The sequence below is a fragment of the Mesoplodon mirus genome (genome assembly GCF_964341445.2).
Source record: "Mesoplodon mirus genome assembly, chromosome: 18".
NCBI classification, from domain to species: Eukaryota; Metazoa; Chordata; class Mammalia; order Artiodactyla; family Ziphiidae; genus Mesoplodon; species Mesoplodon mirus.
The window spans coordinates 42627576-42653789 of record NC_138994.1 but is presented as its reverse complement, the minus strand read 5'-3'; the positions used below and the strand labels follow the sequence as shown (position 1 = coordinate 42653789).

The 26214-nt window shown below is 42.5% G+C and overlaps 1 protein-coding gene across 4 annotated transcripts in view; it reads left to right on the top strand.

Moving 5' to 3' along the window:
* Positions 1-26214, top strand: part of ARHGAP44 (Rho GTPase activating protein 44) — a 146930-nt gene that overhangs the window by 84930 nt on the left and 35786 nt on the right. For all 4 annotated transcript variants that reach the window (XM_082604765.1, XM_082604766.1, XM_082604767.1 and 1 more), the window contains exons 5-7: positions 7170-7281; positions 10143-10219; positions 16538-16655. In XM_082604765.1, the coding sequence (XP_082460891.1) occupies positions 7170-7281; positions 10143-10219; positions 16538-16655 (307 nt within the window). The remainder of the gene's footprint in view (positions 1-7169; positions 7282-10142; positions 10220-16537; positions 16656-26214) is intronic.

Below are 26214 nucleotides of genomic sequence, written 5' to 3'. Positions count from 1 at the left end.
GGTCCAGTGGTTAGGACTCTGCACTTCCACCGCAGGGGACACGGCTTCCATCCCTGGTAGGGGAACTAAGATCCTGCATCCCGCATGCCGGTGGGGGGCGGGGAAGGCTGTTGAAGGACACTTGAAATCCCTTGGGCTCCAGCAGAAGCAAATATGAAATCTCTCTGTGTCAGATGTCAGAACTTATAGGATTCCCAGAAGAACAACCCTTGCTGATTTCGAGCTCACAATAAAAACAATCTAAATATAGAATCATCATGAGAGAGGATCAGTAGACACAGTCGGTGGGAGAATCAGACCCTAAAAACTAAAAATAATGGACAACCTGAAAGGAAATGGACAGTAATTATGTTTAAAATGAAATTTAAGAATTTAATAAAGACAAAACACAATAGGGGTGAAAAAAGAAGAGGGAGAATCAAAGAAAAACCAAATAGAACTTTTAAGAATTCAAATTATATTATAATTTAAACACTTACTTGAGAGAAACTGGAAGTTGCACACAGATATGGAAATTGGTGAACTTAAAGAGGTCTGGAGTTTAGAATTTACAGAATAAAGTACAAGAGGTAAGGATACAGACAGCATTAAATGGAGAGACTCAGATGGCAGGATGTAAAGATACAGCATTATGTGTAGCAGTCGCTCCTGAAGAAGAAAATTGAAGGGGAAATTTATGGTTGAACTTTCCTTTTCTAGATTTGAATACAAACATGAGTCTTTAGATTTAAGAAGCACCAAAAGTCCTGATTGAGATCAACCAAAAGAAATCCATCCCTGGACACATCGTCATAAAACTACACACTATTAATAAAAAAAAAATTGAAAGTCAACCAGAGAAAGAGATAATTGTGTATAAAAGAGCAATTAGACAGATAACAGACTATTCGGGAGGCACAGTAAATGCCAGGAAATAATGGAGGAGTATTTTCAAGTAGTGAGTGAAAATATAAGATATCTAGATTCAGTGATAGACTAAATCTTTATTCAGGAATAAGGGGAAAATAAACATATTTTCAGGGGCTTCCCTGGTGGCGCAGTGGTTGAGAATCTGCCTGCTAATGCAGGGGACACGGGTTCGAGCCCTGGTCTGGGAAGATCCCATATGCTGCGGAGCAACTAGGCCCGTGAGCCATGGCCGCTGGGCCTGCGCGTCCGGAGCCTGCGCTCCGCAACGGGAGAGGCCACAACAGTGAGAGGCCTGCGCACCGCGATGAAGAGTGGCCCCCGCTTGCCACAACTAGAGAAAGCCCTCGCACAGAAACGAAGACCCAACACAGCAAAAATTAATTAATTAATTAACTCCTACCCTCAACATCTTAAAAAAAAAAACCAAACAAACATATTTTCAGGCACAGATTTAGAGAAGTTACTACTTGCATGTTCTCACTGAAAAACTAGTTAAGGATGTGTGAAGTAGATTATGTACAGAAGAAAAGAATGAAATGCAGGTAACAAGATAGCATTTAAAAAAAAAGTAGTGGGACTTCCCTGGTGGTCCAGTGGTTAAGACTCCACCTTCCAGTGCAGGGGGCGTGGGTTCAATCCCTGGTCACTGAGCTAAGATCCCACATGCCTCGCAGTCAAGAGACCAAAACATAAAACAAAAGCAATATTGTAACAGATTCAATAAAGACTTTAAACATGGTCCACATCAAAAAAAAAAAAAAAAAAGTGTGGGGGAAAAAAAATAGTGTGGGAATTCCCTGGCGGTCCAGTGGTTAGGACTCCATGCTTTTACTCTGAGGGCCCGGGTTTAGTCCCTGGTTGGGGAACCAAGATCCCACAAGCTGTGCAGTGTGGCTATTTAAAAAAAAAAAAAAAAAAAAAAGAACCAAAAAACCTTTAAAAAAAATAGTGAATGTGGTATAAGGGACTTTTTCTCTCTTCCCATCTTAGATTCCTTCCTAGGGCCCTGCAAATTAAATTGACAAAAGACAGATTAATAAGAGAATAGCATACACATTTGATTAATGTGCAGTGCAGACACATGGCAGAACTCGGTGATGAGTAACTCAAAGGGGTGGCTGGAACTTGGGCTTATATAGCATTTTAAACCAAAGAACAGTGATTTTTAGAGAAGTGACAAACGAGAGAGGAAAAAAATGTTAGTTTCTATGGCAACGAGTTGTAGGAAGGTAAGTATATGAGGGACTAGTAGAAGATAAGGGTTAGTTGGTAAGGTGTGTAATGTAGAGTCCACTGGTGCTGTCTCTGGGCTGATAAGGGTCTAGAATTATCTCTGGTGATTAACATCTATCTTTCCTGGTAGAGAGGCGAGGGGGACACCTTTACAAATTCATGTCCTGCTTTTAGGCAAATAGGGGAAGGATGGAGAGCTTTTTTTGTGTCTGCTTCTTCTCCATTGCCTTCAGTTCAAACTAATCCTTATGCCAAAGTGGCATACTTTGGGGAGGTGTATCCTGCTACCCTTCAGTGTAAAGAAATTATACATTGAATTAAGAAATAGCAATATAATAATCTGGGGGGCAGGGGGCCGTTAAAGCAAAGGAAAACTAAAATACTAGAAAATAATAATAGGGAGCTTGGGAAAGGGCATCAGTGTTTCAAGCTCTTCTATGAAAGGAGGATAAAGATACTACATTTAAAGTGAAGTGTGCATGTTAGAAAGGTAAGAACGACCACAAGAAGAAAAGTAATAGAACGTGTAACTTCAAAATTAGGTGGAGGATGGAGAGAGGAATAAACAAAATAGAAAAAAAAAACAGCCCACAGAACGGACTAAAAGAGAAAAAATGGTCAGCACAGAAAAGCATAACAAATAGAAAACAGAAAAATGAAGGTAATAGCAATTACTGCCTCTATACCTGTAAATCTTACACAGCAAATGGAATAAACTCAACTGTTTATAATATACAGACTCTCAGGTGGGTAAACGTGGAATCCTGTTGTATCAATATGTTCTTTCTGAGAGACTTGCCTGAAACGTAGCGACACAGCAAGGTTGAAAGTAAAGGATGGTGGACACCAGGTAAAGATGCCAGAGTGAACACCCACATCTAATTTTTGTTGCCTTCCAAAATGGACTGTAATCCAGGGTTTTTTCTTTTTCTGAAAAGACATAAACCCACAAAGGCAGGAAAAAACAGGAGAGAAGACAAGAGGGTTTTGTGAGCTGTAAAGCATATGATTGACTGGGACCTGACTTAGCAAGTCCCAGAAAGCTGACTCCCAAGCCAGAAGTAGGATGTGCAGAGAGCTCAGATGTTTATACCATGAAATGCTGACAAGGCTCAGGAATTGGCGGCCCCAGGATCTCAGGAACAGTGGGTCGTTGGAGGGGGGTGGTGATGAAAATCACAAATGGGGGTTGAAAGCTAGTCAGGTGCTATTTGGATCACTCAGACCCAGCTCTTATCCACACCGCTGGGAGACTCTCATCCCCTTGCCCCCAAGGCCAGCAAAAGTCTGGAGCTTTATCTCTGGGGAGGGTAAAACAGAGCATCCCGAGACTGGGCACCAGGCACAGTGGAGTGTAAGGGTAGCAGTCATTAAGGTACTTAGATTTTTGAGAGATAAGAGAAGATAATGTGTCCATGAAATAAAAACCAGGGCATTAATTAAGAAATACAAGAAAGAAATATTCAGAGGATGTTAATTAAGAAATACTTGCAGGAAAGAAATATTCAGAGATCAAAAGCAAATTCATAGAAATGAAAAATATGACCTTCTCAGTAGAAGGTTTGGAAAATAAAGTTGAAATTATCCAGAAGAGAGCAAAAGACAAGGACACGGAAAATAGAGAAGTTAAAAGAATAGAGGACCAATCCAGGAAGTCTTAGGCCTGAATAACAGGAATTGCAAGAAGAGGAGAGGAAGAAATCATAATTATAGTTTAAAAAATAATCCAAAGATATTTTCCAGAAGTGAAGGATGTGAGTTTCTATATTGAAAGGGCCCACCAATCTCCTAATACAATAGGAAAAATTAAACCTATGCCAGGACTCACCAGTAGTGAGTACTAGTGACAAATAAAAGATTCTACACCTTCTAGAGAAAACATGGTCATATACGAGGGGTCAGGAATCTGAATTCTTCCAGCCTTACCAAAAGCAATAGTGGAAGCCGGAAGATTATTATTTTTTTTAAATAAATTGATTGATTGATTGATTGGCTGTGTTGGGTCTTCGTTGCTGCTTACGGGCTTTCTCTAGTTGTGGTGAGCGGGGGCTACTCTTCGTTGCGGTGTGCAGGCTTCTCATTGTGGTGGCTTCTCTTGTTGCAGAGCACAGGCTCTAGGTGCACAGGCTTCAGTAGTTGTGGTTCGCGGGCTCTAGAGCGCAGGCTCAGTAGTTGTGGCGCATGGGCTTAGTTGCTCCACGGCATGTGGGATCTTCCCGGACCAGGGCTTGAACCCGTGTCCCCTGCATTGGCAGGTGGATTCTCAACCACTGAGCCATCTGGGAAGCCCGAAGCTAGAAGATTATTGAACAATGCCTTCAAAATTCTGCAGGAATATGAAGCATAGAATATAGTCTCCTGTCTAATTTCATTCAGCCTGAGGGTAAAGAGAAGTTGTGACACACAGGGTCTCAAAAAATGGACTTCCCACACACTTTCTCAGAAAGCCGAAGCGTGGTGGGCCCACAGTGACGCAGTGACCGAGACAGGCAGGGGTAGGGGAGTAGGAAACAGGATCTCCAGCCCAGGACAGGGAGAGAGAGAATCCAGCAAATGATGAAGGGAGATTTCAGGAGGACCGCCGTGCCTGGAGAGAGAAGGAAAACTCAATGTGGATGGACACGGGTCTGGGAGAGACTGATTCAAGAAGATGAAACATGAATTCACATCGGGGTGGTTCAGTAGCTTAAGAGACAAATAAGATTGGCAGGATTTGGGGTGCAGTCAGGTACACAGAAAACTAAACAAGCAAGCAAAATAAGGCAATTACTAACTCCCAAGAGAACAAATAAGTGTGCGGGAAGGACCAGTAATCAGTCCACCACCCAGCTCTGCTCTGAATAGCAGATGGAGTCAAAAGGTAGTGGAAATACTAAATATCTACTGATAGAAATAAATGGAGGAAGGGGAAATGTACATAGAGCTAATTCTCATTTCCCATGGTTGAGAGTCAGTAGTGAATGCTTAACAATTCTAAAAAGAAGCAGCAGTTGAAATAGGGAGCTAAGAACCAGAAAAATCAGAGAAAAGACACCATTAAAAAGATACAGAGATAAACCCACAACCTGGGAGTTGACACTTGCAGCAGATCTGAAAAAGAATTTAAATCTACTCTACACCCACACACATACCTGTAAGTATATAAAGAACTCCTACATATAAAAAGATCATAATACAAAAATCACCAAAAAATACGAATAGACACTTCATGGACGAGGGACCCTCAATGACCCAGTTAAAAACGTTTACGGGCTTCCCTGGTGGCGCACTGGTTGAGAGTCCGCCTGCCGAAGCAGGGGACAGGGGTTCGTGCCCCGGTCCGGAAAGATCCCACATGCTGCGGAGCGGCTGGGCCCGTGAGCCACGGCCGCTGAGCCTGCGCGTCAGGAGCCTGTGCTCCACAACGGGAGAGGCCACAACAGTGAGAGGCCTGCGTACCGCAAAAAAAAAACCAAAATGTTTACATCCATGGTTTGACACTGAACCTATTCTTCTGTTACTTACTTTTTACATTTATCATTATGTTGTGGCTTATCCATCTTGATATACATGCAGAATTAGGTGAAACCTAATGATGAATGCAAAAAGCAAGCAATTTAGCTGGCTGAAGCAGCTGTATGATGTATTGCATGTGAACACATACATATATAATAAAAGTGTAGGGGCTTCCCTGGTGGCGCAGTGGTTGAGGGTCCGCCTGCCGATGCAGGGGACACGGGTTCGTGCCCCGGTCTGGGAAGATCCCACATGTCGCGGAGCGTCTGGGCCCGTGAGCCATGGCCGCTGAGCCTGCGCGTCCAGAGCCTGTGCTCCGCAACGGGAGAGGCCACAACAGTGAGAGGCCCACGTACCGAAGTAAATAAATAAGTAAATAAATAAGTAAATAAGTAAATAAATAAATAAATAAATAAATAAAAGGTGTAAAAGTATGGACGAGAGGGCTTCCCTGGTGGCACAGTGGTTCAGAATCCACCTGCCAATGCAGGGGACACAGGATGGAGCCATGGTCCTGGAAGATCCCACATGCCGCAGAGCAACTAAACCCGTGCGCCACAACTACTGAGCCTGCACTCTAGAGCCTGTGAGCCACAACTTCTGAGCCCACGTGCCACAACTACTGAAGCCCACGTGCCTAGAGCCCGTGCTCTGCAGCAAGAGAAGCCACCGCAATGAGAAACCTGCACACTGAAACGAAGAGTAGCCCCCGCTCGCCGCAACTAGAGAAAGCCCATGTGCAGCAACGAAGACCCAACGCAGCCAAAAATAAAAATTAATTAATTTAAAAAATATATATGGACAGGAAAAGTACATACTAACTTTAGAATAGTATTACCTCTTTCCATACTTTTGTTAATTTGTAAAAACTTTTTACGTGAGTTTCAGGTAACATGGTACCGTGAAAAGGGAGGGCTGCTTGTATGCCCTTCAGGGGAGATGAAGATCTTTGAAATATTGTATTCTCCCATCTAGGAATATGGCATAACCTTCTACTCATTCAGGTCTTATGTAATTCGCTCATTATTAATAAACTTTTACATGGTTTTCCATTCCAGTTTTTCATTGGAAAATCGTCTGCTCATCCTATATTAAATAAGTTTTCATGGCTTGGGAGAAGGAGTTTTCTTTTTTAGAGCCTACTGACATTGAGGTTTTGGTATGTGTTTGAAGGTATGTTGGTTTGTTGGCACATTGACTTTAGCTGTTTTCTCCAGTGGTCTCAGGAGGGAGAAGCATCTGGCTCTTTCTAGGCCTGTAGATTTGGCATGTGTGAATCTGTTCTCTCCACATCTCTCTTACTTTCCCCACAAATCCCCTTTTAGCTCAGGCACACAGTAGGTACTCAGCATCCTTTAAAAAGTAGACAGTGTCAGAAATGAAACCACATGCAGCAAGTTGGTCAGTGGGACGGCATGGCAGTCAACTGCTTTATTAACACCATCTCGTGAGTGTTTACCTGGCCGGGGGGTGATGGGTCACAGCTTTCTCTACAGGGTACTCAGGATGGTTTTTCTTCCCTTCTGTCACAGGAAGATGCTGAAACTCTGTGGCGAGGCAGAGGACAAGCTGGCCCAGGAGCTGATTCATTTTGAATTGCAAGTGGAGAGAGATGTGATCGAGCCCCTGTTCCTGCTGGCCGAGGTCAGAAGCAGGAGTGAGGCTGGGCCCGCCTGAGCGGGGAGGGCGGAGTGGTGGGCTCTGGGGTCCTTCTGCTCCGGCCTCATGGCTATTTCTACCGCTCACCCCACTCTGTGGCACAGTGTTTCACCGGGGATCGTTCCTACCCGACTGCCTGGGGTTCCCCAGCCTGGTAGCCCTTTGAGCTGCGGGCTGCCCCCTTCTCCCACCCACCCCCTCCTCTGCTGGCATCCCCATGGGTGAAGCTGCAAGGCTGGCAGCATCACCGCGTCCCCCGCAGGGTCTCCACCCCATCTCCACCCCTGCCCTCCACCTGTCTCAAGTCTTCGGTGAAATGAGCAGTGGAATCTAAAATATGACACAAATGAACATAGCTACGAAACAGAAACAGACTCACAGACATAGAGAACAGACTTGTGGTTGCCAAGGGGTAGGGGAAGGGATGGATTGGGAGGTTGGGATTAACAGATGCAAACTATTATATATAGAATGGGTAAACAACAAGGTCCTACTGTACAGCACAGGGAACTATATTCAATATCCTGGGATAAACCATACTGGAAAAGAATATGAAAAAAAAGAATGTACATATATGTATAACTGAATCACTTTGCTGTACAGCAGAAATTCACACAACACTGTAAATCAACTATACTTCAATTAAAAACTTAAAAAAAAATGAACAGCAGCCCCTACTCACAAGGGTTGGGGACCCGTGTCCAAGAGACTCTCTAAGGCCCCCTCACTGTTTCTGTTTACATAGGACCCTTCTCTTTCTACTTTAAAGGACATTAAAGAAAACTGTTTTCTTAAAATGAAGCCTTAATACCTATGTGACAGTTTTGCCAGCTTCAACCAAGTGAAATTTTATCAAGAAAGAAAATCATTGGGGGATGTTATTTGTCCTGAAGCCTGGACCTACTCCCAGTTCCCTTTAATTGATCGTACAAGCCTCCATGGTGCCGTAGTGATGGAGACGTTCCACGTCTGCACTGTTTGGTGGCCACTAACCACCTGTGACTACAGAGCTCTTGAAATGTGTTTAGTGCAACGAAGGAACTAAATTTTTAATTCTGTTTAATTTTTGTTCCCTTGAATTTATTTATGTATTTATTTTTGGCCGCGCCCAGCGGCATGTGGGATCTTGGGTCTCCGACCGAGGATTGAACCTGCACCCCCTGCAGTGGAAGTCTGGAGTCTCAACCACGGGACTGCCAGGGAAGTCCACGTTCCCTTGTATTTGAAATGGCATAGCCACAGGTGGCTCAAGGCTACCTACCATATCGGGCAGCCTTGCCCTGGACAATGTCTGGTTTCCTTTCTCGACCACTCCCAGCACCTCCCCATCCCCTGGTGCTATTTCTGGGACAGATGAATAGGTAAATAATTACCGAAGTACTTAGAAGTATTCAAGGAGAACGTTCTAGATAGGGTGCTTTGATATGGACCAGCCCTCGACTTCTCAGATGCCATCCTGGTATAGCCTAGACCATTCCTGAGAGGCCCTCTTGCTCTTTATAAAGGTGCTCTGGGGTCCCAGCCAAAGCCGTGAGAGAACTCAAGGGGGCAGGTCTGAGCTGGGTGCTGAGACTCGCTTTGCGTCTGGGCTCCGCGATGACCCAGGTGCCTGGGGACAATTGTCTGTCTTCCTACTGGAAGTCAGTGCCCTACTCATCTATGCCTGGAAGAGTGAATACAGAGCACCTTGTACAACACTGGACCATCCTCACATTTTTTCCTTTTAAATTCTCAACTCCTTCCCCACTTTTGCTGGGCCTGCAAGCAACATCCTGCACTGGAATATTCACTTAAGTCACCTTTAGAAATAAAAGGGCATCCACACACAGCCACCGTGGGAGAACTTATCACTCAGTGAAGCCGTGGCGATGTTTATTCATTATTTACTTTGGAAAAAAAAAACTCCCTTCTATAGGAATATATCCTAATTGCATTCCCCATAGCTTCTCAGGCCTCCTGAGGCCAGTTCTCCTCCTCCAGCTGTCTGTGTTGAATTAGGTCCGTGTGTCAGATCTACCTGCCTTTCTTCCCATGTCTGGCCCTTACACAAGCAGAGAGATGTTTTTGCCGGCTGGGTGAGAGCGGGAATGAGGCGGGCAGAAGTGAGCAGGGCGACCCAGGGCCTCTGAGATGGTCTGGCTCGACTCGGGACCTGACAGATTCCAGTGAAGAAGCAGCAGAGTTGAGCTCAGGAAAGGGAACCAAGAATTTCCTCCGAAAATGAGGATTGGGAGACCTCGAGCAAACTTGTTGGGAAAATATCATTAATTCTTTAAGCATCTGTCTTTTCTCGCAGACATAGAAAACAAGCTTATGGTTACCAAAGGGGAAAGGGAAGGCAGGGATCAATTAGGAGTTGGGAATTAGCAGGTACACACTACCATGTATAAGATAGATAACCAAGAAGGCCCTACTGTATAGCACAGGGAACTATATTCAGTATCTTGTAATAACCTATAATGGAAAAGAACCTGAAAAAGAATAGATATATATGTATAACAATCAATTTTCTGTACACCTGAAACATTTTAAATCAACTATACTTCAATTTAAAAACATTAAAAAGAGCTTCCCTGGTGGCGCAGTGGTTGAGAGTCTGCCTGCCGATTCAGGGGACACGGGTTCGTGCCCCGGTCCGGGAAGATCCCACATGCTATGGAGCGGCTGGGCCTGTGAGCCATGGCCGCTGAGCCTGCACATCCGGAGCCTGTGCTCTGCAACGGGAGAGGCCACAGCAGTGAGAGGCCCGCGTACCACACACACACAAAAAAAAGATTAAAAAAAAAAAAAAAAGAATCTGTCTTGGGCTTCAAATCCACTGTGTTTTTCTTCTCCTGTATCCACAGGTGGAAATCCCAAATATCCAAAAACAGAGGAAACATTTAGCAAAGCTGGTGCTGGACATGGACTCTTCACGAACGAGGTCTGGTGGGATTTCTTTGCTTTCATTTCTGCTCCTTTGAAGGAGCCGTGATCATGTTTGAGGGGCAGGGTTTTGCATGTGAGCATTTTCATTTATCGGATGTTTCTTATACCACCATGTGTCAGGCGCTGGAGGTCCTGGGACCATGCTCTCATTGAGGCTACAGCCTGGTTTGGGAGTTAGATCTTGGCAGGAGAACACACACGTGAGGCTGTTTCAGAAGCCGTAAGTCCTATCAAGAAGAGAGCACAGTGTAATTTTGGCAGGAGATGTGGAGAAGCGGGCTGCAGCATTAGATAGGGTGAATGAGAGAAGGCTTTTTTTTGAGGAGATGACACTTGATCTCATAAGGAGGCAACCATGCAAAGATCTGGTGCAGAACTGCCCATGACAGCAGGAACAGCAGAAGCAAAGGTCCTGCGATGGGAATGAGGTTGACGTATTCAGGACACAGAATGAAGACCAGCATGGCAGAGGTGGAAGGGACAAAGTGGGGAGTGGTAGGGGCAGAGATCAGAGAGGCAGGTAGCGTGACGTGTCGTCCTGTTTACCATGAGAGGAGTATTTCTGATCCTGGGGACCTGGTCTCCTTTTCCTGCGGTCGATGGTGTGACTGTCTCTTCTGCAGCCGTTCTGTAACCCTGAGACCATTATGGGAGAAGTGCAGTCCCAACAGTGCTGTTCTTCCCCTGCTCCCTCCTCCAGAATCTACCGGGAAATTCCCGTTCCAGCAGGGGCGTGCCGTGGCCCTGCAGTGGCTTTGACTGTGGCTGTCATAAGTCATGGTTGTGTGTAAATGCCTTTTTATTTCTTACAGCGGCATGTGTGCGTACGTGTGCACGTTGAAACGGTGCAGACTCGTGAATAATAATACGGAAGGAACATTTTGGTTCCACCTTTGGTCCTTTGTAAGTCAAGTTTAAGAATCTCCGCATCTTATTTTAATTTTCTTGAGAAAAAGAAACAAAGACAAAACTGGAAATTCTTTGGCTGTGAGCTATAGGATAACGAAACAAACCAGGAGTGAATGATGAGGCCCAAGATCCAGGTTGCCTGTTCTCTAGACCTGCGACCTTGGTCAAGTCACCGAACCTTCCAGAATAGTGGTCTCATCACCTGTGCACAGACAGTAGCAACCTTTGCAGTATTTGTGGGCTGACCTGGGAGGTTGTCTGGAGTGTCAGATGAGATCCCGTTTGTCACAGCACTTCCCAAGAGCTTTCCAAAAGGAAGCTGCTACTAAAACTAGTTGAGGCACCAGAATTCTGCATTTGGATCAACGGAAAGTAGAGCACAGTCCCCCAAGACCAGAAATAAATCAGGCTAGATTAGCAGAGAAACAGAGTTTCTTTCTTCTTCTTCTTTTTTTATTGCAGTATAGTTGATTTACAGTGTTTTGGGTGTACAGCAAAGTAATTCAATTCTACATTTATATCTATATATCGATGTTTTTCAGATTCTTTTCCATTATAGTTTATTACAAGATACTGAACATAGTTCCCTGTGCTCTACAGTAGGTCCATGTTGTTTATCCACCGTATATATGGCAGTGTGTATCTGTCAGCGTTTCTTTAATTCACTTAGTGTTTCCCAAACTTCAGTCCACCTGAATGATCTTTGACATCTGTGCCAACACACCTTGTGAAATGTCGATACATTTTTTCAAAATGAGTCTATTTAAAAGAGAAATCTTAACAGCGCTACCATAAAGTGAAAGGCAGTGCCCTTAGCTACCAAGTATCAGGTAAATAAATGTACAAGTGGACAGGATGAAAGCAGTACCCGTGCTGTTAAATTTTAGGTCCTGTTGCCTGTGGAAGGCTGTGATCCTGAAGTCTCCAGTTGCTGAAAAGGGAAGAGGAGGAGGAATTAGAAAGTGGTTGAAGTTACTCTGACCCAGATCTGAGGCCCTCCCCCTAGGGCCCTTGGAGGAACAGAGAGAAGGTTGCATCAGGCATAATGGTGTGGTATGACTTCCTACAGTGTCCGTGCGCCACGTAAAATGCGTCCTGTAGCCCCAGTGTTCAAGTCCCACATCCTGGAGTCACATAAGATGATGGCGGGTATGCTGCTTGTCCCACCGTCCGGGTGACGGTGGACACCGGGCTCCTGGGTTTGCAGTCATTTCCTTCTGTGAGGACCTGGGTTTTAGTTCTGAGATCTCTTCTCTGCTTCTCTAAGGAACACCTGCATTCCCAGCCCAGAGCTTCTGCTCAGAGGACTGGATGTTAGCATCAAAGCTTGTCATTGCCTTGTCCACTTACGTATTTTCTTTCAGCCCCCTTCGGGGAGAGAGAGTTTCTCCCTGGTGACAGCCGTGGTCAACCTAGTCTTGTCTTATATTTTTAATGGTGACACCAAGTGGTGTGTAGATTCTGAAACCACAGAGGAGTGTCATCAGGGACCTCTCTTCCATGATTTAACAAACATGTTCATGTCTTCAGCTCATCCTGTCTTGTGTGTTGGGATTTGGTAAGGAAATAATCTACTACCCCCTCCAAATATTTATGCTTCTAACCTTTAACGTGGACCCTTGACAACGCTGGTTGTTTCTGAAGCCAACTCACCCCAACTTCTTGCCTTTTCCTCTAACCCTTCCCCTGAATCAGCATGAGCACTGTTTCCCAAGATGGAGCAGTGAGCGTAAGACCAGATACTGTGCTACTGAAATGCGAACGTCACCAGCTACTCTTGGAGGAGCAGTTGGGTTCTCACTGCCCCCGCCTCTACCCCACCCCACTTCCCCATTTGGTCAGTCTGCATACATTAGGGTCTATTCCTTGTAGCATCCTCCTTCTGAGCCGGGACCTCAAAAAGTGGAGGATGCCAAAGGCAGAGGAGCGGAGAAGACTGGGCAGATGAAACAATAAATGTCCCACTAAAGCAGCTTTCCTGTTTCCTTCCAAAACTTCTTCCGGACTTCCTGTCACCCTGAACTGATCTTGAGTTTGCCTTCTCTTACCCTTCTCCTGGTCTCTGAAACATCTTACCCTTATTTCTGGCCTTTTTCTTTCCATTAGCCTTTCCTTAAAGCTTGTATTCTGTCTTCACCATCCCCAAATCGTAGACTGATGGCATCTTTCCCAGAGAATGATGGGGTCACCTCAGCTACCTTAGTGGGAAGAAATGAACTCTCTACTCTTCAAACTTCAAAGCTCAAACTCTTCTTGGACAAGAAGCCTTATTTCTTCTCTTAACAGAGCAGAACAATTGTTGAGTTTACTTATAAGAGCCTCTGAATGAGAAGATCATCCTTCCTTGAAATTCATGATTTTTAAAAATATTTTAATTTTATTGGAGTATACTTGATTTACAATGCTCTGTTAGTTTCAGGTGTACAGCAAAGTGATTCAGTTATACATACATATATGTTCATTGTTTTTTAGATTCTTTTTTCATATAGGTTATCACAGAATATTGAGTAGAGTTCCCTGTGCTATACAGTAGGCCCTTGTTGGTTATCTATCTTATATATAGTAGTGTATGTATGTTCATCCCAAGCTCCTGATTTATCCCTCCCCACCATGTTTCCCCTTTGATAACCATAAATTTGTTTTTGATACCTATAAGTCTGTGTCCTTTTTGTTAATAAGTTCATTTGTATCTTTTTTAAAAATTAGATTCCACATATGAGTGATATCACATGATATTTGTCTTTCTCTGTCTGACTGACTTCACTTAGTAGGATCTCTAGATCCTTAGATGGATCTCTAGATCCATCCATGTTGCTGCAAATGGCATTATTTCATTCTTTTTTATGGCTGAGTAATATTCCATTATATATATATGTACCACATCTGCTTTATCCATTCCTCTGTCGATGGACATTTAGGTTGCTTCCATGTCTTGGCTATTGTAAATAGTGCTGCAATGAACACTGGGGTGCATGTGTCCTTTCAGATTATGGTTCTCTCTGGATATATGCCCAGGAGTGAGATTGCTGGCTCATATGGTAGCTCTATTTTAAGTTTTTTAAGGAACCTCCATACTGTTCTACATACTGGTTATACCAATTTACATTCCCACCAATAGCGTGCAAGGGTTCCCTTGTCTCCACACCCTCTCCAGCGTTTATTGTTTGTCGAAATTCATGATTAGTGGCACTTTTCCCAATTAGTTGCTACCTATACAAATGTTTCCAAGTTTCCCTTGATATTTTGCTATTCAGTCTCCACAAAGGGACCATTAGGGGGGCATTTTATCACTATTGTATAATATCAAAGTAGATTACTTATCCATTACAAGTAAAATTCCTTATAAATGGAGGGGAAAGGTGTATGTTTTTAAACTACCAGGACAGAATTGGGGGTAGGGGGAATAAAGGGGAATAGGGAAGAAAAGAAAGAGATAACTTTGGATAATGTCTTCATTTTAATATACATATATTAAGTGTAATTTGGATTTTTAAAAAAACAAATCTAATCCAGATCTATAAGACCCTAAAAATCAGCTTAGTGTTTGTGGCCACTTTGTTTATTTTTTACACTTATATATTGGTTAGTTTTTTTTTCCTTTAGGTAGCATGAATGGGATGGTGGTTGTAGCTCCATAATCTATCATAATCAACCATGGAAATGTATTCATTATCTGAGATCTAAATTATAGCCATGACATTTCATATTTTATTTGACTAAGCCTGGGAGGTATTAATTAAATATTTCTGTAGAGCAAACCATTATAAGAAAAAATTGCCCAGGAATTTTTACTAATCCTTATCTGTTAGCTTAGATTTTTTTTCTTAACATTTTGGAATAGAATATATCCTTTCTAATTTGCCTTGAATTCTTATCTTGGATGAGGAATCTTTCTCAGGACACATGTGTCCATCTCTGGAGCTTCAAGCCAGCTTGATGTCCTAAAGCCTTTTTAAGTAATTTTCACATGGGTGCGCTTTTTAAGTGACAGAGGATCCTTCATTTTGCTACTTTTTGCTAATAGCAAAGAGAACTAATGTCCCCTTTTTTGATATTATAATGCCTCACTCTAATTTTTTCCTGCACATAACACAAGAGGAAAGAAGAATTGTACAGAGAAGACACTTAGTGATTCAATTCTTGATTCTCAAAATGAGGGTAAAATTGCACTTTTTGCCTCTACATTGGCTGGACAGTCCAAGAGCAAGATGGAGCCCACAGGCCTCTTTGGTTTGGTCCGTACACTGTTGGCCTGCGTGGTTTCAGAGGATGCTATTTAATCTGTTGTCATGTTTCATCTGATGAGTTCACTTGACAGTTCGCAGCTTGTCAGTTGAAACATCCAGCAACCTATGGGCCACACTCCTCCTGCCTGGGCCCCATCAGCCCTGATCACCCTCCAGTGAGCCCCTGCCAGGTCCCCGTCCCCTCCCTGTTCCTCCTGACTTCCCAAGACTGCAGCCAGGCATTGGCTGGATCAGACATGAGATATAAAGCTGTTTCTCAGCTCTAAGAAAAATCAGAAAAATCCTGATTTTTCTTAGAGCTGAGAAACAGCTTTATATCTCATGTCCCTGTCACAAGTAGGAAATAAAGGATTGGGTGGACGAGATTTTAAGATAATGACCCATTTGACTTATTTTTCCTACTTGCTGAGTCCTATAGGCTGTTGAGTTTACAGCCTCAGGGGGAGAGGCCCGCTGCTGTTCCCTGCTATAGCTACTAGCATCTTAGCATAATTAGAACCTTCTTTCAGGGCCTGCTTTTGGTAATTCCTTGATAATGACTTAGCAACCAGAAATATTTGTGCTTCCCCATTAAAGTTTCCCAAGGGGCTCCCTCAGAAGGCCAGTATTCTCTGCAGAGAAACAAATGTTTAAGAAAATATAAATGAGGTGTCGCAGTGTTGATCAGAGGTTGCTTAGTGCTTACCAGTGGAGACTTTTGCTTTCACATTTGTTTTAATCTTACCCACTTGTCCTCTCACTTAGCACCCATGACTGGCTTCAGCCAAGTAGGTGAATGTTTCGAAACTCACAGCCCGCAGGATAGGCAGGAAGCTAATAGGAATGGCATGGACCGTGCTTCAGGGGAAGTAGTGGTGAAGTCATTTGGCCTGAGTGTTCAGAAGACAGTGGGGAAGATGATGGCAAATTGGGGAATCCTTGCTCTGTCTGAAGTGGCCGCTATCCTCAGCCTCCTTCAGTCCTGCCACTTTGGACATTGGAGCCCCCTTTCTCCTGGTCTGGTACTGGGTACCTTTTCATTATCTCTCCTTTGGAATGAGGCTGTGTTGTTCCCTGGGTGATACTCATAACCAGCTATTTCTCTGCTTCCCACAGGGTCCCCAGGGCTCTCTCTACCTGTCTCACACCTCTCCTCTTTGTCTCCTCTTTCCCATCAGGTGGCAGCAAACTTCCAAGTCTTCAGGTTTGTCCAGCAGCTTACAGCCTGCAGGTGCCAAAGCAGATGCCCTCAGGGAGGAGATGGAGGAGTCTGCCAACAGAGTGGAGATTTGCAGGGTACCCACCTCTTTGCTCCTTTCCACTGAGAAAGATGGGGAAGCCCTAAGGGAGTCCCTTTTTATTGGCTGGAGGTCTATGAAAACGCTAATAGTGAGCCTCTGGTTGAATCCGTGTCCCCAGGCTTGCCTGCTGACACCTCCAAAGAGTCCTGCATGAGCCCTAAGAGTTGGGGCTTTCATGGTGACCTGGATGCGGGGGGACAGCAGTGGGTGATCACTGATATTTCTGCGTGGTAGGCAAAGAGGAAATGGCCTCGGTTTCTCCACGAAGATTTTGTCAGTCATCTGAGCCCCAAATCATAGATTCTAGGCCACCCAGAACAGTCGAGAGTTTAGACAGTAGATGAGCCTTGACTCCCTGTTGATATTTCATTATTTTCTTGTTTGCCTTTTACGGTTTCCTGAGTCACTTTATCAGTCCTTTGCTTTGTGGGAGACATACATGTATCTATGAAGTTGAAATGCTAGCCAAGGAGACACTTGCAGCAAAGAAAACCTTCCACTTGTCAGGAGAGGAGGACCTCGTTCTACAAAGTGTGCCTCTGCCCTCGGGCGTGATAGGTGCCCCTCACCCGTCACCCATGTGCAAATGTTTCTCATCTACTTTCCCCACAAACTTTTTATGGAGCTTTGTCAGCAATACCCATTCTTGATGCTCTGTGTATATGTACATCTGTATATGTGCAGATATGCCAGTTTTGGTTTGGATCTAAGGAACAAAAATACCACATTTCTGGAATTATGCTGGTATCTGTTGTCTTCCTAACATACAGTTTTACAGGAGAGCGGCCACTTTGCATGCATACATCTTTGTTCTTTGTGGCTTTTTCGAGTCTTACCTTGTCCATCAGCTTCTGCTGTTATGACCACCCTGTACAGGTGATTCAGACCTTGCATTCAGGTGACATTCACAGTCAGATAGAATTTCTCTCTGGAGTTAGAAACATCAAAACTATCTTGAAAGGATTTGCCATCTCTCAGCCTCCAGTTCTATGGAGCCAAGCAAAGTTAGACCAGTACTTCAGACCCAAGACTCATTGTGAGTAAAGCTGGTTTCTCATTTGAATTCCTGTGTCTATGGCAAAGATCTAGCTGGTGCTATTTGTGAAGAGTCACTCTTCTCTCATGTTGATTTCCCTTTTACTCTGTGTCTTCTCTACCCATTTACCATGGGTTCACGTCCTTCAGTTAAATCTTGTTTCTTACAAAATTCCTTCTTCACTAGACACAGCAGGGTGATGTTAAGAGGGGCTGCTGGCGAGTTCCCTGGTAGCCTAGTGGTTAGGATTCCAAGCTTTCACTGCTGTGGCCTGGGTTCAACCCCTGGTTGGGGAACTGGGATCCCACAAGCCTCACGGAGTGGCCAGAAATGAAAAAAAAAAAAAAAGTGGTGAGGGGAGCTGCTGAATGCAAATATCCAAACGCATTAGAGTAAAAGTTTAATAGCTTCACTCAGTCTTGGGTAGCTTCTTACATAGGCTGTTTTTACCCAAAAATATATTAAAATTCCTTTTCAGAGATTACAAAAGTATTGCATGTTCACCAAAACCAGTGGAAAAAATTTGAAAATATATTAAGAAAACACCAATAATCCTTTCCCTTCCTACCCAGCAACCAACCAACCAACCCCTCCATTTGCAAAGGAGGTGACCAGTTTGCCTTTCTCAACAATATTTATTAAGATTTGTTGTGAACAGTGTGCCCTGTGACGTGCCAAGTGGCCATAAAAGTTATATGGATAAGGAAGTAAGTGTTAGGACCTGTTACATAGCCTCCCACCCTTTTTTCTTTTTTATAATCATACAAATATGCCCTCATATATAGCATTTTTCTAGGTACTTGTTTTGTGTTTGTGTGTATGTGTGTGTTTATAAAACAGTCATGTTGTTTCTATTGGTCTATCACTTTTCTCAATTAACAGTACATCCTGGACGTTTCTCTAGGTTAGTAGCTGTAGATCCAACTTAGTCTTCTTAATAATGTATACAATATTCCTTAGTAGGGAGGTATCTACCATGATATATGTAGCTATTTTTCCTAGTGATAGATATTCAAACTAATGTGTTTTGTTTCTTTGTTTTTTGCCATCAACAAAAATGATATAATCAACATCGTTTTATGTATATTCTTATACACTGGTAACATTTTTCCCCTATAGGATAGATCCCCAAAAGTGATATTTTTAGGTAGAAGACTATGTATACTAGTTAAGTTTTAATAGATATTGACAGTTTACTTCTCTCTCGTTTTTTTAAAATTTAATTTATTTATTCATTTTTGGCTGCGTTGGGTCTTCGTTGCTGCGTGCAGGCTTTCTCTAGTTGCGGTGAGCGGGGGCTACTCTTTGTTGCAGTGTGCGGGCTTCTCATTGCTGTGGCTTCTCTTGTTGCGGAGCACGGGCTCTGGGCATGCAGGCTTCAGTAGTTGTGGCTCGCGGGCTCTAGAGCACAGGCTGAGTAGTTGTGGCGCACGGGCTTAGTTGCTCCGCGGCATGTGGGGTCTTCCCGGACCAGGGCTTGAACCTGTGTCCCCTGCATTGGCAGGAGGATTCTTAACCACTGTGCCACCAGGAAAGCTCCAGTTTACCTCTCTTAAAAGGTAACTGCAATTTATATTCCCACCACTAATATACAGAATTGGACATTTCACTTTATCTTTCTCTGTATTGTATGTTTTTCCTGTTTTCAGTTTTTGCCTGTCCAGTGAGGGAAAAAAAGCTATCCCTATGTTATTATAATTTTAATTTCCCAGGATGTTAGTGGTCCTAAGTATATCTTTGTGTACTTATTGGACATTCTTTCTATATTTCTAGACCGTCTTAGTTTGTCAAATTGTCTATTTGTATTGGCAGTCGGACCAGTATTTCTATTGTTTTTAATAGTGATTTGTGTAAGTTCTCTGTATAATTAGAGATATTAAACTTTCTTCTATCTGCTGTGCTGCAGATACTTTTTCCAATCTGCCGTTGTCTTTTGATTTTTGTTTATATTGATGTCTGCCATTAAGAACGTGATCATATATCTGTATTTACTTTGTATGGGAGAAGACCCCAGGTGGTCCATCAGGCACCGTCCACCTCAAGGTTAAGAAATTTTTCTTCTTTAATTTTGTTTTAATGTCTTTAATGCATCTTATACACCTATTTTGTGCATGTTAATATACCTGAAATTTATTTTTGTATGTGGTATGCAGGAGATTTGGGTTTTTTCCCCCCATATGAAGAAGTAATTCATTTATTAGGTAAGCCACCTCCCCCTGAGGTGAAATCATATCCTCTGATTCCTCAAATTTATTTCTGGGCTCTGTAGTCCATTCATCTGCTTGTCTGTTCCTAGGATAATACTGTGCAATCTCTCTTTTAATGACTTCATAGCAATTATAATATTCAGCAAAATAACTCCCACTCTCTTTCATAGCTATCTTGGCTGGTCTGTGGCCTCTGTTTCATTACATGAACTGTAGAATGATCATATCCAGTGGATAAAACCACTCATTGTGCTCTCGGCAGCTTTATTTGTGTGCTGAGCAGATCCCCTTGAGAGCAGGCACTGATGTTTTCTTTAAAGTTCTCTTCTGACTACTCTTTTATTTCTACTTCATTGGCTGCCAGCTATTCTAAACATCCACTGTGGTCCTCCTCCCTTCCCTTTCTGGGTTGCCCTAATTGGGTCATTTCCTCTTCTATCTTCATGGTTTTGTATTTTCTCAGCTGGATCTCCTACACTGTGGTAGCCCAGCAAAAGGAAAGTTTGTGGGCTGAAGGTGAGCAAGGTGGCAATCTGGTTTCCCTATGTTTAGGCACAGCAAGGCCCAAGCAGAGCTCCCCAGATCTTTAGACCCAGAGAGCTCTTTTTTTTTTTTTTAATTTTTATTGGAGTGTAGTTGCTTTACAGTGTTGTGTTAGTTTCTACTGTACAGCAAAGCAAGTCAGCTATACATATACATAGATACGTATAGCTTTTTTGGATTTCCTTCCCATTTAGGTCACTGCAGAGTATTGAGTAGAGTTCCCTGTGCTTTACAGTAGGTTTTCATTAGTTTTCTATTTTATACATAGTATCAATAGTGTATATATGTCAATCCCCATCTCCCAGTTCATCCCACTCTCCCCTCTCCCTTGGTATCAGAACTCTTGTTCTCTACGTCTGTGTCTCTATTTCTGCTTTGCAAATAAGATCATCTGTATCATTTTTTTAGATTCCACATATATGTGTTAATATACGATATTTGTCTTTAGACCCAGAGAACTTTAGATCCAGGAAAACCAAGTCAAGGTGGGTTCCATAAGATGGAACCTGCTGGTACCTGGGGCAGGTGGGCAGGTGCAGCGTTTCTTTTTTATTCCTTCTTAGAATTTCCATGTCTCTACTTACACGATCCATCTGTTCTTGTGTGCTGCCTACTTTTTCCATTAAAGCCCTTAGCATGTTAATCATATTTTTAAACATTCCTAGCCTGATAACTCCAACATTCTTGACACATCTGACTCTGGTTCAGTTTCTCCAAACTGTGTTTTTGCCTTTTAGTATGCCTTGCAAGTTTTATCAAAAGGTGGACACAGTGTGTACTGGGTAAAGGGAACTGAGGTAAGTAGGCCTTTAGTGATGTAGTAGTCAGGTGTGGGAGCCAGGGAAGCATTTTGTAGCCCTGTGATTAGGATGAACAGGGAGATGGGGTTGAACTGGGTTCAATCCCTGGTTGAGGAACTAAGATCCCACAAGCCGCACGGCGCGGCCAAAAAAAAAGTTTCTCCTAAGGGTAGGTCTTGTTAAGAGTAGAATGCTCTAGTACATTTCAAAATGGTACCTTTCCTCTTCCACTTGGCAAAAGCTAAAGAGGGTTTTTCTCTGATGTTCACTGTGAGAACTTAACTCAGCAAAAGTGTGAGGGCTCCCCCGTTCCCTGGAGTTTTTAATTCTCAGACTTGTCCACCGTGAGCCTCCTGTGGTTTGTCAATTACAGTTCAGGGTTTGCTGAAACTACGGAGGTTTCTGCTCCCGGATTTCTTCTCCAGTAAGTAGTGATTCTCGTATTCACCTGTCTGCCTCTCTGGTTTGGGGGCAGTGCTTTGCCCTGTACCCTCACTTCTCTGATGGATCTAAAAAGAGTTGTTGATTTTTTAGTTTTTTGAAGCTCTTTAAGTTTGTTAGGACTGAGCTTCTACGTGCCAAATAGGAAACCAGAAGTCAACAGTAAAAATCAAAGTTTCGCTTTTTACCAAGAAAAAGTACTTAAGAGACCAGTATTTATAAATATCTTGGGGATTTTTTTTAACAACAGAAATATCTAAAATCCTACCATAACATTTGTAATATAGGGTAATTATAAAATATTACTAAGAAAATCAAAGAAGGCTTTATAAAACTGAGAGGTGTTTTTAGATGAGAAGAGTTAATACTATACAAATTGAATTTCCCCCGAATTATTTTGATTACAAGTGTAGTATTTTGATTATGGTAAATTGCAATAAATATTTCAAAGGGTAGTAAAAGGTTTCTAAAGTTATGGTGGGAGAATTATTGGAGCTTTGAATTATTATCTCCTAAAATGTATTATAGGATTATGTAGTTAAAATAGGTACTATTTAAAAAAATAAATACATCAGTGGAAAAAAAAAGGCCTCCCAGCCAGAAGAAAATCCAGAATCCAAGTATATGAGATGTTTCATCTGTGAGATATGTAATCCATAGGGACAATCTATTCGTGAATAATTCTCAGACATTTGGTTGGTTAGTTCTTTGAAAAAAGAAATCTGTATCTGATACAAGTACCAAAATAAATTCCCAATTTATTAAAGATTTAAATGTCATATTCTCTACTGAATATATATATATGGATATTTATATTGTTGGTTGAGAAGCACCAAGCAGATTACCAAAGGAGGAAGTTGTAAAGAGAAAAATTTCATACATACTACTATTTACAGAAGCCCTAAAAAAATGCAGTACTGGAAAAAAAATAAGTTACAGTTTCAAACAGAAAATTGGGGAAGATATTAGCAGTATTTGATAAAACTGATGGTCTCATCAATCTAAAAAACTCTTAGAAATCTTATAAATAAGAAATAGATGAAGACTCTCATAGGAAAATAGGTACTCAGGGTCACAAGGAATTGACAGTGGATGACACAAATAGGTAATAAAGGTAGAAGAAAGTTAAGCTCTTGATCAAAAACTACAAATTAAAAACACATTATTTAAATTTCCTCTATAAATTTGTGATTAAACAGAATTAAATGGTTATTACAGAAAACAAACAAAACTCATGGATTACTCCTTGTAGTATAAATGGTGATCTTTCTTTTTGTTTGTTTGTTTGTTTTTGTTTGTTTGTTTGTTTTGCGGTACGCGGGCCTCTCACTGCTGTGGCCTCTCCCATTGTGGAGCACAGGCTCCGGACACGCAGGCCCAGCGGCCATGGCTCACGGGCCCAGCCACTCCGCAGCATGTGGGATCCTCCCGGACCGGGGCACGAACCCGTGTCCCCTGCATCGGCAGGTGGACTCTCAACCACTGTGCCACCAGGGAAGCCCCAATGGTGATCTTTCTGATCTTTCAGCAGTATAATGCATAAGATCTAATTTCCCAACTCATAATTATCTTTCTAATATTCTTTAAGTTAACTCTAAGGAGTTATACAATCAGAATTAATTTTAACTGCAGAATTTATCCAAAGAAATAATCAAGAGATGGGTGGAAAACTGTATTAACAGATGCTTTTTCAAGTGTTGTTATAATAGTGATAAATTAGAAACACAATAACCAGCAAAAGAAACAGAGTCAGTCCATCCATACAGTAAATGCCATGACCAATAGGAAGCATGTTTCTCTGCGGGGGGGGTAATGAGCTACCAAGCAGTCTGATCCCATTTTTTGTAAACCAGGCAATCATATGACTGATTAAAATAAGTACAAAATGGGCAAATGTCAGTATCTATAGTGGTTATCTCTGCACGGTTATCTCTGTGTGGTGGGAATACAGGTGAATTTGTTTTTTTACTTCGTATTTTTTTGAGTATGGATCCGTTGCAAAATCAGAAAACAAATGATTTTTTAAATACATAAAATTCTGGTGATTATTAATGGAAGATTTTTTCCCTTTATAAAGAAAATTCACTAATGATTTAGATTAATGGGAATTTATTTTTTAAAATATTCTATTGATATCTATGAATAAAATAAATTTAATTAATAACATTTATTAATAATTATAAATAATTTAGATTAATATTTATTTATTTTTATTTTTTGGCCGTGCTGCGCAGCATGTGGATTCTCAGTTCCCCAACCGGGGATCGAACCCGGGCCCCCTGCATTGGAAGCGCAGAGTCTTAACGATCGGACCGCCAGGGAAGTCCCAATATTTATTTTATTTATTTAGATGAATAGAAATTTGATTTCGAGTTTCCACTTTTATTTCTCACTTGTGTGGCTTACTTGGAGTCTATATTTTTAACTTCCTAAGATGGTAATGTGATTGTACCTTTAGAAAACCCTGTCGTGTTCCTGCGGGCACACACAGTTGGCCCGACTTTTCTGAGATCATCTGCTGAGTCCTTGAAGGTGATTTGTTATGGCATTTAGTCCCTTCCGAGAGGCTCCCTTCCTTTCCTCTGTCTGCTGAGCCATTTTAATCACTCCACCCTTTGTTTTTCCCTGACTTGAAATATCTCCCTGAGGCCTGTCAGGCTGGCGATGGATGTTTCCAGACCAAGGCTGCTGGGGGGATGGCAAACAAGGTTGAGTTCTAACAAAACCACTTTCTCTTGCACCTTTGACAGATGAGGCATTCATGGTAGGGATGCTCTGGTGGAAGGGAACTGAGGCGGGTGGTCCTAGAGCCCCTTTTATTCTTTGGGAAAGTTACCTTGAACTCTTGGTAGCTACTCTTCTGAAATTGGGATCTTGGTTCTATTGTCTTGTGTACAAGAATGCTTTAAGGATGTTTGCCTGTCAAGGATACTGGAAAAGGAAGCAGATTACTCCTCCCATCCCCGTGCTCACTGAGAACAGCTTAATCGGCAGCTGGAGAAGCTGCTGAGGTTATTGCAGTCGGTGCAGAATTCTCTTCCTGAATCATGTATTGCCTGCTTTAATTCCTTCAGCATCTGGGTCAGCTTTCTTGTGCTGTTTTTTTTTTTCTTTCTTCCTTTTTACTGAGATATAGTTGACATACAATATCATGTTCGTTTCAGGTGTGCTACATGATGATTTGACATTTGCATGCATTATGAAATGACCGCCACGATAAGTCTAGTAACAATCTGTCCCCATACAAAGTTATTGCAATATTATTGACCATCTTCCTTGTGCTGTATATTACATCCCATGGCTTCTTTATTATGTAACTGGAAGTTTGCACCTCTTAATCCCCCTCACCTATTTTCCCCACCCCCCCCAACCCCTTCCCTTCTGGCAACTACTGTTCTCTATGAGTCTGTTTTTGTTTTGTTTTGTTTTTTAGATTCGACCTATGAGATCATGCAGTATTTGTTTTTCTGTCTGACTTATTTCGCTTAGCATAATGCCCTCTAGGTCTGTTCATTGTTACAGATGGTGAGATTTCATTCTTTTTTTTTTATGGCTGGGTAGTACTCCGTTGTATATACACCACATCTTCTTTATCCATTGGTCTGTCAATGGACACTTAGGTTGCTTCTATATCTTGGCAATTGGAAATAGTGCTGCTCTAAGCATTGGGGTGATATTTTCATGTTACTTCAACTTGAACATTATAGACTCTTTTCTCCTTAACTAAGCATCTCTTCTGAAATCTACCTCAAGGCTACCAAATAGGGAGGGATGTCAGAGATCACATGACTTGCACACACAAGTTTAGAGATGTGACATGTCCAAAGATACGGTTATTGACAAAGTCTACATCCGCTCAAGATGCACTTTTATCGCACCTTGCAGGGAGTGTTTCTGTGAGACAGACAACTGTCCTCCTTGGAGGGTACACTTTCCAGAACCAGACACAGCATTCAGCCATTGTTCTCGGTCCCATGGGAAGCTCAGTGGTGGAGGACTGTTCACGCTATGAGATTTGTGTGTGATGTTGGATGAGCCCAGGTTTTGCCAAGTTTGGAATCAGCAGTCCTTCCCCTGCCCACCTGTCTTACCCAGCTTCCCACAACTTGGTGTGTTTCTGTTTCTTTCCCATATGCTGGGAACCAATCAGAATTGAGAATGAAGGAGAGCAAGGCAGGTAGCATCATCAAAGGGAAGAAACGGCAAGACGAGGAAAGCAGAAGCGCAGTTTGTACCTGGCGGGGCTGCCTCGGACGGTGGTGCCTGCCACAGAGATGTAGGGAAGTAATTTGCACATCACTCCCCCATTCCAGCTTTCCTAACTCTTGATGTAGCCCACGTGTTAAGTAAACGCCCTGGGAGAACACTGGCTTAGGTGTTCTTTTCCTGCTTATTCATCCTCTAGAGCCGTGGTTGGGAAACGGGGGAATGTCCACAGGCAAAGTTTGTAATCTGTCAAGTATTATGAAAAATGAGATCAATCACGGTTAAGGCTCTTTCTTCTGTGATGCTTAGACTCCTGCATGA